This window comes from Gadus morhua, chromosome 3, assembly GCF_902167405.1.
Source record: "Gadus morhua chromosome 3, gadMor3.0, whole genome shotgun sequence".
Taxonomy (NCBI): Eukaryota; Metazoa; Chordata; class Actinopteri; order Gadiformes; family Gadidae; genus Gadus; species Gadus morhua.
This window is the reverse complement of record NC_044050.1, coordinates 30,267,776-30,280,741: the sequence shown is the minus strand read 5'-3', so window position 1 is coordinate 30,280,741 and position 12,966 is coordinate 30,267,776. Positions and strand designations below refer to the sequence as shown.

The window sequence follows — 12,966 nt, the reverse complement described above, 5'->3', positions numbered from 1 at the left end:
TAACAGCGTCTGCTAAATGCCCTAATTGTAATTGGTTAGCACACGGTCCAATCAGAGGCAAATGGGCGGGGTTAGAGCACACTCGTATCAGAAGTAAGGGGCGGGGTTATCACGCTCCTATCAGAGGTGAGGGGCGGGGTTAGCACGCTCCTATCAGAGGGGAGGGGCGGGGCTAGCACACTCCTATCAGAGGTGAGGGGGCGGGGTTAGAACACACCTTTCAGAGGTCAGATCTGTCTGTCTGTCTGTCTGTCTGTCTGCCTGCCTGTCTGTCTGCCTATCTGTCTGTCTGTCTGTCTCACCTTGATGTACTGCAGGTCTGTCTGTCTGTCTGTCTGTCTCACCTTGATGTACTGCAGGTCTGTCTGTCTGTCTGTCTGTCTGCCTATCTGTCTGTCTGTCTGTCTCACCTTGATGTACTGCAGGTCTGTCTGTCTGTCTGTCTGTCTGTCTGTCTGTCTGTCTCACCTTGATGTACTGCAAGTCTGTCTGTCTGTCTGTCTGTCTGTCTGTCTGTCTGTCTGTCTGTCTGTCTGTCTCACCTTGATGTACTGCAGGTCTGAGCTGGCTCGCACCGAGTAGTCTGGCACGTAGACGTGCAGGAAGGTGTTGAGCTGGTTGTTGCTGCTGCCCAGCGCGGGGGGGAGGGCGTCCGGCCGCTCGCTCCTGTTTAGAGAGTCGGAGTGGTTGAGTCCAAAGGGCCGGGGGGGGGACTTATTCTCTGGAAGGAGAGGAATTATCAAGAAAAGAAAGGAGGGTTGGACACTACATTCAACACCGTTGTTCCACAGTTGATCCCCGTCTCCCCCCGTCTCGGGGAGAGCAATGGTTCGCCCCGAAGAGGGTCTCCCAACACGTTAACACACTTTATCACAAACACACACAACTGTTAGGGACGGCCTGCACACGTAGTTAGGGGTTAGTTAGTAGTTTGAGTTGAGTTCCCCCATGGCGTGTTTATTCTGTGTGTTTGCAGGTTTAAACTGGGAACTGTTTGTGGCAAAAACTCATTCTGCTCAGAAGTAGGGTTAGGTTCAGCGGCTGGTGAGGAGCTGCCAGGGGGTCTGTGTCCCTGGAGGTCCCTGGCCCTCCAGTGTCTCTGTGTCCCTGGTGGTCCCTGGCCCTCCAGTGTCTCTGTGTCTGTGTTCCTGGTGGTCCCTGGCCCTCCAGTGTCTCTATGTGTTCCTGGTGGTCCCTGGCCCTCCAGTGTCTCTGTGTGTTCCTGGTGGTCCCTGGCCCTCCAGTGTCTCTGTGTCTGTGTTCCTGGTGGTCCCTGGCCCTCCAGTGTCTCTGTGTTCCTGGTGGTCCCTGGCCCTCCAGTGTCTCTGTGTCTGTGTTCCTGATGGTCCCTGGCCCTCCAGTGTCTCTGTGTTCCTGGTGGTCCCTGGCCCTCCAGTGTCTCTGTGTGTTCCTGGTGGTCCCTGGCCCTCCAGTGTCTCTGTGTTCCTGGTGGTCCCTGGCCCTCCAGTGTCTCTGTGTCTGTGTTCCTGGTGGTCCCTGGCCCTCCAGTGTCTCTGTGTATGTGTTCCTGGTGGTCCCTGGCCCTCCAGTGTCTCTGTGTTCCTGGTGGTCCCTGGCCCTCCAGTGTCTCTGTGTCTGTGTTCCTGATGGTCCCTGGCCCTCCAGTGTCTCTGTGTCCCTGGTGGTCCCTGGCCCTCCAGTGTCTCTGTGTTCCTGGTGGTCCCTGGCCCTCCAGTGTCTCTGTGTCCCTGGTGGTCCCTGGCCCTCCAGTGTCTCTGTCTCTGTGTTCCTGGTGGTCCCTGGCCCTCCAGTGTCTCTGTGTTCCTGGTGGTCCCTGGCCCTCCAGTGTCTCTGTGTTCCTGGTGGTCCCTGGCCCTCCAGTGTCTCTGTGTGTTCCTGGTGGTCCCTGGCCCTCCAGTGTGTCTGTGTCTGTGTCCCTGGTGGTCCCTGGCCCTCCAGTGTCTCTGTCTCTGTGTTCCTGGTGGTCCCTGGCCCTCCAGTGTCTCTGTCTCTGTGTGTTCCTGGTGGTCCCTGGCCCTCCAGTGTCTCTGTGTCTGTGTTCCTGGTGGTCCCTGGCCCTCCAGTGTCTCTGTGTGTTCCTGGTGGTCCCTGGCCCTCCAGTGTCTCTGTCTCTGTGTCCCTGGCCCTCCAGTGTCTCTGTGTTCCTGGTGGTCCCTGGCCCTCCAGTGTCTCTGTGTTCCTGGTGGTCCCTGGCCCTCCAGTGTCTCTGTGTATGTGTTCCTGGTGGTCCCTGGCCCTCCAGTGTCTCTGTGTTCCTGGTGGTCCCTGGCCCTCCAGTGCCTCTGTGTATGTGTTCCTGGTGGTCCCTGGCCCTCCAGTGTCTCTGTGTATGTGTTCCTGGTGGTCCCTGGCCCTCCAGTGTCTCTGTGTATGTGTTCCTGGTGGTCCCTGGCCCTCCAGTGTCTCTGTGTGTTCCTGGTGGTCCCTGGCCCTCCAGTGTCTCTGTGTTCCTGGTGGTCCCTGGCCCTCCAGTGTCTCTGTGTATGTGTCCCTGGTGGTCCCTGGCCCTCCAGTGTCTCTGTGTCTGTGTTCCTGGTGGTCCCTGGCCCTCCAGTGTCTCTGTGTCTGTGTTCCTGGTGGTCCCTGGCCCTCCAGTGTCTCTGTGTATGTGTTCCTGGTGGTCCCTGGCCCTCCAGTGTCTCTGTGTATGTGTTCCTGGTGGTCCCTGGCCCTCCAGTGTCTCTGTGTTCCTGGTGGTCCCTGGCCCTCCAGTGTCTCTGTGTTCCTGGTGGTCCCTGGCCCTCCAGTGTGTCTGTGTCTGTGTTCCTGGTGGTCCCTGGCCCTCCAGTGTCTCTGTGTCTGTGTTCCTGGTGGTCCCTGGCCCTCCAGTGTCTCTGTGTTCCTGGTGGTCCCTGGCCCTCCAGTGTCTCTGTGTTCCTGGTGGTCCCTGGCCCTCCAGTGTCTCTGTGTTCCTGGTGGTCCCTGGCCCTCCAGTGTCTCTGTGTATGTGTTCCTGGTGGTCCCTGGCCCTCCAGTGGGGTCCCAGTGTGTTTCTTCAGGGAGAGGAGGTTCTCCGGTCTTTAGCTGGCGGCGCTGCAACGCGGCCTCCGCCCGCTGTAAGACTGCTGTTTAATTAAAGCGAGATTATGTTTTCCACTTCTTAAAGAAGGGAACTCACACAACAAAGTGAGGCAGGCTGGGACCACTAATGCTACTACGCTCAGAGGAATGTATGTAATCCCATGGTTTCAGTGTGTGTGTGTGTGTGGGCACGCTTTTGTGTATGGGTTTGTGTGTGCGTGTGCGTTTGTGTGTGTGTGTGTGTGTGTGTGCGCACGCGCGTGCGTGCGTGTGTGTGTGGACCAGGCGCAGTAGGGGTAAACCTGGCATGTGAACTCGTGGATTAGTACTCCACTTTCCCGAGGGGCCAATCAATACAGAGCGCACACACACACACACACACACACACACACGCGCACACGCGCACACGCACACGCACACGCACACGCAGCCCACCTATACACACACGTACTCAGACCACGGGGGGCGGGGGGACAACATGCTTGAGAGGCACTGGAGGTCACTGGAGGTCACTGGGGGTCACGGCTGGGAGTGGGGGGGGGGGGAGACCGCCTCCAGAGGGGGGGGGGGGGAGACCGCCTCCAGGGGGGGGGGGGGGGGGGGGGGGAGACCGCCTCCAGAGGGGGGGGGGGGGGGGAATACCGTCTCCAGAGGTCAGGAGGGGGGGGGGGAGACCGCCTCCAGAGGGGGGGGGGGGGGGGAAGACCGCCTCCAGAGGGGGGGGTGGGGGGGGGAGACCGTCTCCAGAGGGGGGGGGGGGAAGACCGCCTCCAGAGGTCAGGAGGGGGGGGGGGGGAGACCGCCTCCAGAGGGGGGGGGGGGGGGGGGGGGGGGGGGGGAAGACCGTCTCCAGAGGGGGTGGGGGAAGACCGCCTCCAGAGGTCAGGAGGGGGGGGGTCTGTGGTGGTCCCTACACTCGCTCCATGTGTGTGAACATGTGTCCATGTGTGTGTATGTTTGTGTGTGTGTGTGACTGAACATATGTGTGCATGTGTGTGTGTGTGTGTGTGTGTCTGAACATATGTGTGCATGTGTGTGTGTGTGTGCATGTCTCCATGTGTTTGTGTGCCCGTGTCCATGTGTGTGTGTGTGTGTGTGTCCATGTGTGTGTGTGTGTTTGTGTGTGTGTGTGCATGTTTGTGTGTTCATGTGTCCATGTGTGTGAGTGCATGAGTCCATGTGTGTGTGTGTGTGTGTGTGTGTGTCCATGTGTGTGTGTGTGTTTGTGTGTGTGTGTGCATGTTTGTGTGTTCATGTGTCCATGTGTGTGAGTGCATGAGTCCATGTGTGTGAGTGCATGAGTCCATGTGTGTGTGTGTTCCCAGCAGGGCCCCGGGGTCTGTGTGGGGGTCTTGTTGATGCAGTCAAAGGGTTACAGGCTCAGAGGAGGAGGAGAAGAGGTGCATTGTGGGGGAGGCCCCTGGGCCCCACACCATTCACCAGCTTGACGAATGGCCCCAGGGCAGAAGGTGCTGCTCCTTCACTGGTTCCACTGGTTTTCTACAGTGGCTTTCTCTCACGTCCCACCCCGACACACACACACTCAACACGGCGTCACATACACACATACACACACACACACACACACACACACACTCAACACGGCGTCACATACACACACACACACACACACACACACACACATACACACACACTCAACACAGCGTCACACACACACACACACACACACACACACACACACTCAACACGCTGTCACACACACACACACACACACACACACACACACACACACACACACACTCAACACGGCGTCACATACACACACACACACACACACACACACATACACACACACTCAACACAGCGTCACACACACACACACACACACACACACAACACGCTGTCACACACACACACACACACACACACACACACACACACACACACACACACACACACACACACACACACACACACACTCAACACGCCGTCACACACACACACACACACACTCACACACTCAACACGCCGTCACATACACACACACACACACACACACACACACACATGCAGCTATTGCACAACAGCTGGGATGGCCGCTGTCACGTTAAAATTGTACCGGGGGCGAAAATTGTACCGGCCTACGTCATCGTTTGTTTACATCCTGACAACCTGCCCGGCAACAGACGACGCGATGCAGAAAACATGTTTCCAAACTACGAAATAACATAATACAGATAGCGGATCGCTATCTGTATTATGATAGATAGCGATAACACTTGTTTTTACTTTATATTTGTATTGTATTTAATTGTTTAATCGAAACAATAAAAAAATGTGCCCGCGAAACGGGCGATCGCGTCAAATGACGTAGGAGGGTTCTTGAAACATAATACAGATAACGGATCGCTAGATAACACTTGTTTTTACTTTATATTTGTATTGTATTGAATTGTTTAATCGAATTTAGCTAGTAAACTGAGTGTTTTAAGCAGGTTTCATAGCCTAGAATGTTCAAGAACCTTCCTACGTGATTTGACGCGTCATTTGACGCGATCGCCCGTTCTGCGGGCAACTTTTTTTTATTGTTTCGATTAAACAATTAAATACAATACAAATATAAAGTAAAAATAGGTGTTATCGCTATCTATCATAATACAGATAGCGATCCGCTATCTGTATTATGTTATTTCGTCGTTTGGAAACATGTTTTCTGCATCGCGTCGTCTGTTGCCGGGCAGGTTGTCAGGTTGTCAGGATGTAAACAAACGATGACGTAGGCCGGTACAATTTTCGCCCCCGGTACAATTTTAACGTGACACCGCCTGCAGCCACATGCTCTGAAGGCCCAAACAAAGGCTGTTACCGTAACACAACAAACAACAAAAACACAATGCATGGGACGTCCCGTCAGTCACAGGGCTACAGGCTCAGAGGAGGAGAGGTGCATTGTGGGTTACAGGCTCAGAGGAGGAGAGGTGCATGCATTGGTACGTCCCGTCAGTCACAGGGCTACAGGCTCAGAGGAGGAGAGGTGCATTGTGGGTTACAGGCTCAGAGGAGGAGAGGTGCATTGTGGGTTACAGCCTCAGAGGAGGAGAGGTGCATTGTTGGGGCGCCTGTCAGTCACAGGGCTACAGGCTCATAGGAGGAGAGGTGCATTGTGGGTTACAGGCTCAGAGGAGGAGAGGTGCATTGTGGGTGCGCCTGTCAGTCACAGGGTTACAGGCTCAGAGGAGGAGAGGTGCATTGTGGGTTACAGCCTCAGAGGAGGAGAGGTGCATTGTGGGTTACAGCCTCAGACAGCACAACGCGTTAATGAAGCTTCACTGAGGCAGGTTCAGGCACCAGTAACGGACTGACACATGGACACGATGAGGTGGGGGCAGCAGGGGGGGGGGGGGGGGGGGCAGGGTGGAGCAGAGGGCGGAGGTGGTGGAGGAGAGCGCAGAGAGGACATACTGTACCTGGAGATCCTGCTAAGGACTCAGCGCGACTGACCACAAAGGTACGGGACAACGAGAGAGGGACTGAAGACAGAAAGGGAGGGACAGACAGACAGATATAGATAGACAGAGAGGAAGACATTTATATATAGATAGACATAAATACATAGAGAGAGAGAGAGAGAGAGAGAGAGAGAGAGAGAGAGAGAGAGAGAGAGAGAGAGAGAGAGAGAGAGAGAGAGAGAGAGAGAGAGAGAGAGAGAGATGGATTGATTGAGGGAAAAAGTAGAAAGAGAGAGAGAGAGATACAGAGACAGAAAGAAAGGAAGCAGAAAGATCTGTCACTACGAGCTCACAGGTGAACAATATTAAACATTGACTACTGATCACATTCCAGCTCTCTCCAGAACAGACATCCTGGAGGAGACAGAAAGGACCAACCGAGAACCAACCTGTCTCCGGCCAGCAGATGTCTCCTGTTCCAACTAAGCTTTATTTTATGAATGAGCCAAGAAGGCTGAGAATGAATGAATAAAGAGTGAATCACCTCTGTCACTATAAAGAAACCTCTCGCTCTCTCTCTCCACATCTCCCGCTCTCTCTCTCTCCCCCCTTTCTCTCTCTCTCTCTCTCTCTCTCTCTCTCTCTCTCTCTCTCTCTCTCTCTCTCTCTCTCTCTCTCTCTCTCTCTCTCTCTCTCCTCTCTCTCTCTCTCTCTCTCTCTCTCCTCTCTCTCTCCTCTCTCTCTCTCTCTCTCTCTCTCTCCCCCCCTCTCTCTCTCCCCCCCTTTCTCTCTCTCAATGAAGTTATTATTGTAGCAAAAGTCTTTAGCACCTGTAACTGCAGAATTTGAATGCGTACACTAAAGTCACAGTAAATTTGAAGTTGTATATATTTATTTTGCATGTGTACTCTAAAGTCACAAATGTGTAACAGTACATTTGTAGTCGTAAATATTTTTCAGACCATTGTAAACACAAAATAGGGTCTACGAGTACACAAATCTGTGTTACAGGTGCACAAATCCTTTTGCTACAATTATTGTAGCGCAGTTGGTGCAAAACACATTCGCAGACCCGTGTTTCATAATCTGAGAACATGTCCAAAAGGTGTGCATTCGTTAACCCAAATTTGAACCAATGCATCAGAAGTTGCACATCAGTGAAAATTTCCTCACAAATAAAATGATAAAGAACGCTATCTTAATTCAGCATTTTAATGAGCGAGCATTAATCCATTTTACAACAGATCTTTTCTTTACCACCCAGACGTGTTGCAAAACTACCTGCAAAAAACCCCACAGCTGGGACTTGCAGGAGCAGATTCGAGCAGCTGTACAATGGATTTGTGCTCGCTCATTAAAATGCTGAATTAAGAGAGCATTCTTTATCATTTTATTTGTGAGGAAATTTTTCACAGATGTGCAACTTCTGATGCATTGGTTCAAATTTGGGTTTATGAATGCACACCTTTTGAGCATGTTCTCAGATCTGAGTGTGATGATGATGATGATGATGATGATGAGGAGGAGGAGGAGGAGGAGGAGGAGGAGGAGGAGTTACCTGGTGAGGCGGTCAGAGCCATCATCCCGTAGGACGAGAAGGCGCCCGCTTCAAACTTCATGCCCTCCTTTCCGGCCTCCACCTCCACCTTCCCCTGTTGGGACAGCGGCGAGCTCATCAGCCTCACGTTGATCCATCCTCAGCGTTTACATTCAGGGCGTTTAGCACATGTTTTTTTGTTTTTTTTCCGCTTTTATTAAAAGCGACTTACATAAGTACATTAATCAGAAGACAGAGAAACAACAATTTATCGCTGTCGGTAGAGTAAGGATGTTCATAGAACCATGTGCCAAGCACTAACAATAAAAAGGGTTAACCCATTCCTTGTATACAAGAAAGATAGCTAGGATTAGTACTAGCACTGTTGATGTATGACATACAATAAGTGTGTACATTAAGTGCCATATCATCTTTTACCATGGCTATGTTTTCATAGGCCTCATAGTTCTTTATATCATACATACTTTTGTTGACAACAAATACAATTCCACGACAGATCTGTGTTCATAAGTTCAATAAGTCAAACTGTTGAACTCACCCATAGCCAATGGCAAAGACATTTCATGACTCACTATGCACTGTTGGGTTTTTTAGAAGATGAACTAAGGACAGCGTATAAAACAGTCCTATATTATAAATATAATCCTAATATAATATAATAATAATAGAAACCCTTTCTCCAGAGAAAGGGTTGAACAACAGAGCACACTGCGCTGAAATATATATAATATTAATAACAAACCAACAGTTCCATCAATACAACTGGATAGAAAACGGGTTGAAACCAAGAAACGTCATTTAGCTGAAGGAAGAGAGTGAGAGAAGAGTGGGAAGGAGTGAGAGAAGGAGAGTGGGAAGGAGTGAGAGGAGTGTGAGAGAAGGAGGGTGGGAAGGAGTGAGAGAAGGAGAGTGGGAAGGAGTGAGAGAAGGAGAGTGGGAAGGAGTGAGAGGAGGAGAGTGGGAAGGAGTGAGAGGAGTGTGAGAGAAGGAGAGTGGGAAGGAGTGAGAGAAGGAGAGTGGGAAGGAGTGAGAGAAGGAGAGTGGGAAGGAGTGAGAGGAGTGTGAGAGAAGGAGAGTGGGAAGGAGTGAGAGAAGAGTGAGAGAAGGAGAGTGGGAAGGAGTGAGAGGAGTGTGAGAGAAGGAGAGTAGGAAGGAGTGAGAGAAGGAGAGTGGGAAGGAGTGAGAGAAGGAGAGTGGGAAGGAGTGAGAGGAGTGTGAGAGAAGGAGAGTGGGAAGGAGTGAGAGAAGGAGAGTGGGAAGGAGTGAGAGAAGGAGAGTGGGAAGGAGTGAGAGAAGAGTGAGAGAAGGAGTGGGAAGGAGTGAGAGAAGAGTGAGAGTAGGAGAGTGGGAAGGAGTGAGAGAAGAGTGAGAGAAGGAGAGTGGGAAGGAGTGAGAAAAAGTGAGAGAAGGAGTGGGAAGAAGTGAGAGAAGAGTGAGAGAAGGAGAGTGGGAAGGAGTGAGAGAAGGAGAGTGGGGAGGAGTGAGAGAAGGAGAGTGGGGAGGAGCAAGAGCAGAGTGAGAGAAGGAGAGTGGGAAGGAGTGAGAGAAGGAGAGTGGGAAGGAATGAGAGAAGGAGAGTGGGAAGGAGTGAGAGAAGAGTGAGAGAAGGAGAGTGGGAAGGAGTGAGAGAAGGAGAGTGGGAAGGAATGAGAGAAGGAGAGTGGGAAGGAGTGAGAGAAGAGTGAGAGAAGGAGTTGGAAGGAGTGAGAGAAGAGTGAGAGAAGGAGTTGGAAGGAGTGAGAGAAGAGTGAGAGAAGGAGAGTGGGAAGGAGTGAGAGATGAATGAGAGAAGGAGAGTGGGAATGAGTGAGAGAAGAGTGAGAGATAGAGAGTGGGGAGGAGTAAGAGCAGAGTGAGAGAAGGAGTGTGAGAGCCCACTGACCTTGAGGATGAGGACGAAGGAAGATAGAGTGAGAAGGAGTGAGAAGGAGTGAGATCCCACTCACATGGAGTATGAGGATAAAGGAAGAGAGTTAGGGAATTTATTAGAGAAAGAGTGAGATGAAGAGTGAGAACCCAAGGAGGGCGATAAGGAGGGAGATAATGAGTGAGAGAACCACTCACGTGGATGATGAGGACGGAGGAAGCGAGTGAGGGAAGAGAGAAGGAGAGTGAGAACGAGGGGGAATAGTGAGAGCTGGCTGACCTGGAGGATGAGGATGAAGTAGTCCACGGGCTTGTTGCGGTGGAACAGGAAGTGCTCGGGGGCCTTCTTGTTCTTCTCGTCGTACTTGAGCTCCTGGATGACGTGAGGATGCCTCAGCAGACGCAGCAGGATCTTCTCTGACATCTGAACCGGGCCGAAGGGCTCCACCTCTGGAGAGAGGGAGGGAGGGGGAGAGAGGGGGGAGAGGGAGAGAGAAAAAGAGAGAGGGGGGGAGGGAGAGAGAGAGAGAGAGAAAGAGAGAGAGAGGGGGGGGGAGAGAGAGAGAGAGAGAGAGAGAGAAAGAGAGAGAACGGGGGGGGGGGGAGAGAGAGAGAGAGAGAGAGAGAGAGAGAGAGAGAGAGAGAGAGAGAGAGAGAGAGAGAGAGAGAGAGGTTGCAGAACACAAAGTGAGAGAGAGAGAGAACATATAACACATTAGACTTGACTTGACGACCTCCTTCATAGACTCTCTCAGAGGTCCTAAAGGTGTCGGCGGGACCCTTAGCGACTGTTAATGAACCCGCGGGCCGCCGTGCGGCGCCGAGCGGCCAATGGGAGCGGGCCGCTGCCTGACGACAGCCAATGGGAGCGGGCCGCTGCCTGACGACAGGCCCCACCCCGCTAATGGCCTTTAGAGCGCCCTTAATAAAGGCTGAGCTGCTGGGTCAAAGCTCAGACGCAAACCCAAGGGCCCACCAAGACGTGATTAACACACGGTACTGTAGTAGGGCAGTGAGGGGGGGAGAGGGAGGGAGGCGGGGGAGAGGGGGAGAGAGAGAGAGGGAGAGAGAGGGAGAGAGAGGGGGGAGAGGGAGGGAGAGAGAGGGGGAGAGGGGAGAGAGGGAGAGAGAGAGAGAGAGAGAGAGAGAGAGAGAGAGAGAGAGAGAGAGAGAGAGAGAGAGAGAGAGAGAGAGAGAGAGAGAGAGACAGAGAGACAGAGAGAGGAAGAGAGAGAGAGAGAGAGAGAGAGAGAGAGAGAGAGAGAGAGAGAGAGAGAGAGAGAGAGAGAGAGTGAGAGAGAGAGAGAGAGAGGGAGGGGGAGAGAGAGGGGGGGGGGAGAGAGAGAGGGAGGGGGGAGAGGGAGAGAAGGAGAGAGCGAGAGAGAGAGAGAGAGAGAGAGAGAGTGCGAGAGTGCGAGCGAGAGAGAGAGAGAGAGAAAGAGACCAGCAGGTAGAGAGAGGGACATAGAGAAGGAGAGAGGGAGAGAGAAGGAGAGAGAGAGAGAGAGAGAGAGAGAGAGAGGGGAGAGAGAGAGAGAGAGAATGAGAGAGAGAGAGAGAGCGAGAGCAAGAGCGAGAGAGAGAGAGGGGGGAGAGAGAGGGGGAGGGAGAGAGAGAGGAAAGAGAGGGGGAGAGAGCGAGAGGGAAGGGGACAGAGATTGAGAGAGGGAGGGGGAGAGAGGGAGGGGGAGAGAGAGTGAGAGAGGGAGGGGGAGAGAGAGTGAGAGAGGGAGGGGGAGAGAGAGAGAGAGGGGGAGAGAGAGGGGGAGAGAGAGAGAGAGAGGGGGAGAGAGAGGGGGAGAGAGAGGGAGGGGCTGGAATGGAATTCCACATTTCACACATCTTGCGCGTCGTGTGTCCCCACGGTTTACAGGATCCCCCCGACCACGGGGCCAGGAAGTGACGTCATAGCGGAGGGAGGAGCCTGTGTCAGCGGACAGGCAGGGAGTTGTGTTTTGAAAGCTGCGGGGACGCACACAACCAAGAACAACACAACGCACAATCCTGGTTCATGACACGGAGCCGGTCCAGGGCCCGCGGGCAAGTACAGTGGGGGGGGGCCACACACACACACACACACACACACACACACACACACACACACACACACACACACATACCATCAGACGCTTGTTTTGAGTCCTTTGACACAAATGACTTGTGTGACTCTAAGGTAAACACACGCACACGCACACACACACACACATAGACACACACACGCACACACACACACTAATTCCCAACACACTGATTCCTTCACGCCCCCCAAACTGTATTTCCTCGAAACAAACGGTACTCATACACACACCCATAAGGACAGAAACACACACATTGTGCGCTCAAACCAAACACACGCTCACACCCTCTTACCCCGCGGAGAGGGGCGGAGCTCTGGGGGGTCAGGCCACACAGTGGTCCACTTGCCTGTTGCTAGGAAACGCAGGGTAGCCAGCAGGAGCTGAGGAGACACCTTGGCCTTCATCTCGCTGTCGAGGGGCTTGAAGGCAGAGAAGTCCTGCTTCCTCTCGCGGTGCGTGATCCTCTTCTTGGACTTGTTGTCCGCTGAGGGGGGAGATGACGGTGAGCTGGGGACGAGGACCCACCCACCCTCCTAGCTCCTGACCCCTAACTCCTAGCTCCTAGCTCCTGACCCCTAACTCCTAGCTCCTACCTCCTAGCTCCTGACCCCTAACTCCTAGCTCCTGACCGCTAACTCCTAGCTCCTGACCCCTAACTCCTAGCTCCTAGCTCCTGACCCCTAACTCCTAGCTCCTGACCCCTAACTCCTAGCTCCTACCTCCTAGCTCCTGACCCCTAACTCCTAGCTCCTAGCTCCTGACCCCTAACTCCTAGCTCCTACCTCCTAGCTCCTGACCCCTAACTCCTAGCTCCTAGCTCCTGACCCCTAACTCCTAGCTCCTAGCTCCTGACCCCTAACTCCTAGCTCCTGACCGCTAACTCCTAGCTCCTGACCCCTAACTCCTGACCCCTAACTCCTAGCTCCTACCTCCTAGCTCCTGACCCCTAACTCCTAGCTCCTACCTCCTAGCTCCTGACCCCTAACTCCTAGCTCCTAGCTCCTGACCCCTAACTCCTAGCTCCTGACCGCTAACTCCTAGCTCCTGACCC

At 53.3% G+C, this 12,966-nt stretch overlaps 1 protein-coding gene across 2 annotated transcripts in view; it reads right to left on the bottom strand.

Moving 5' to 3' along the window:
* The window catches only part of cnnm2b (cyclin and CBS domain divalent metal cation transport mediator 2b), a 40,370-nt gene that overhangs the window by 2,507 nt on the left and 24,897 nt on the right, over nucleotides 1-12,966 (bottom strand). Inside the window, exons 3-7 of one of the 2 annotated variants that reach the window (XM_030350512.1) lie at nucleotides 12,262-12,399; nucleotides 10,118-10,287; nucleotides 7,972-8,065; nucleotides 6,432-6,494; nucleotides 543-721 (exon numbers count right to left, since the gene is read on the bottom strand). In XM_030350512.1, the coding sequence (XP_030206372.1) occupies nucleotides 543-721; nucleotides 6,432-6,494; nucleotides 7,972-8,065; nucleotides 10,118-10,287; nucleotides 12,262-12,399 (644 nt within the window). The remainder of the gene's footprint in view (nucleotides 1-542; nucleotides 722-6,431; nucleotides 6,495-7,971; nucleotides 8,066-10,117; nucleotides 10,288-12,261; nucleotides 12,400-12,966) is intronic. The other variant, XM_030350513.1, reaches the window with a different exon arrangement.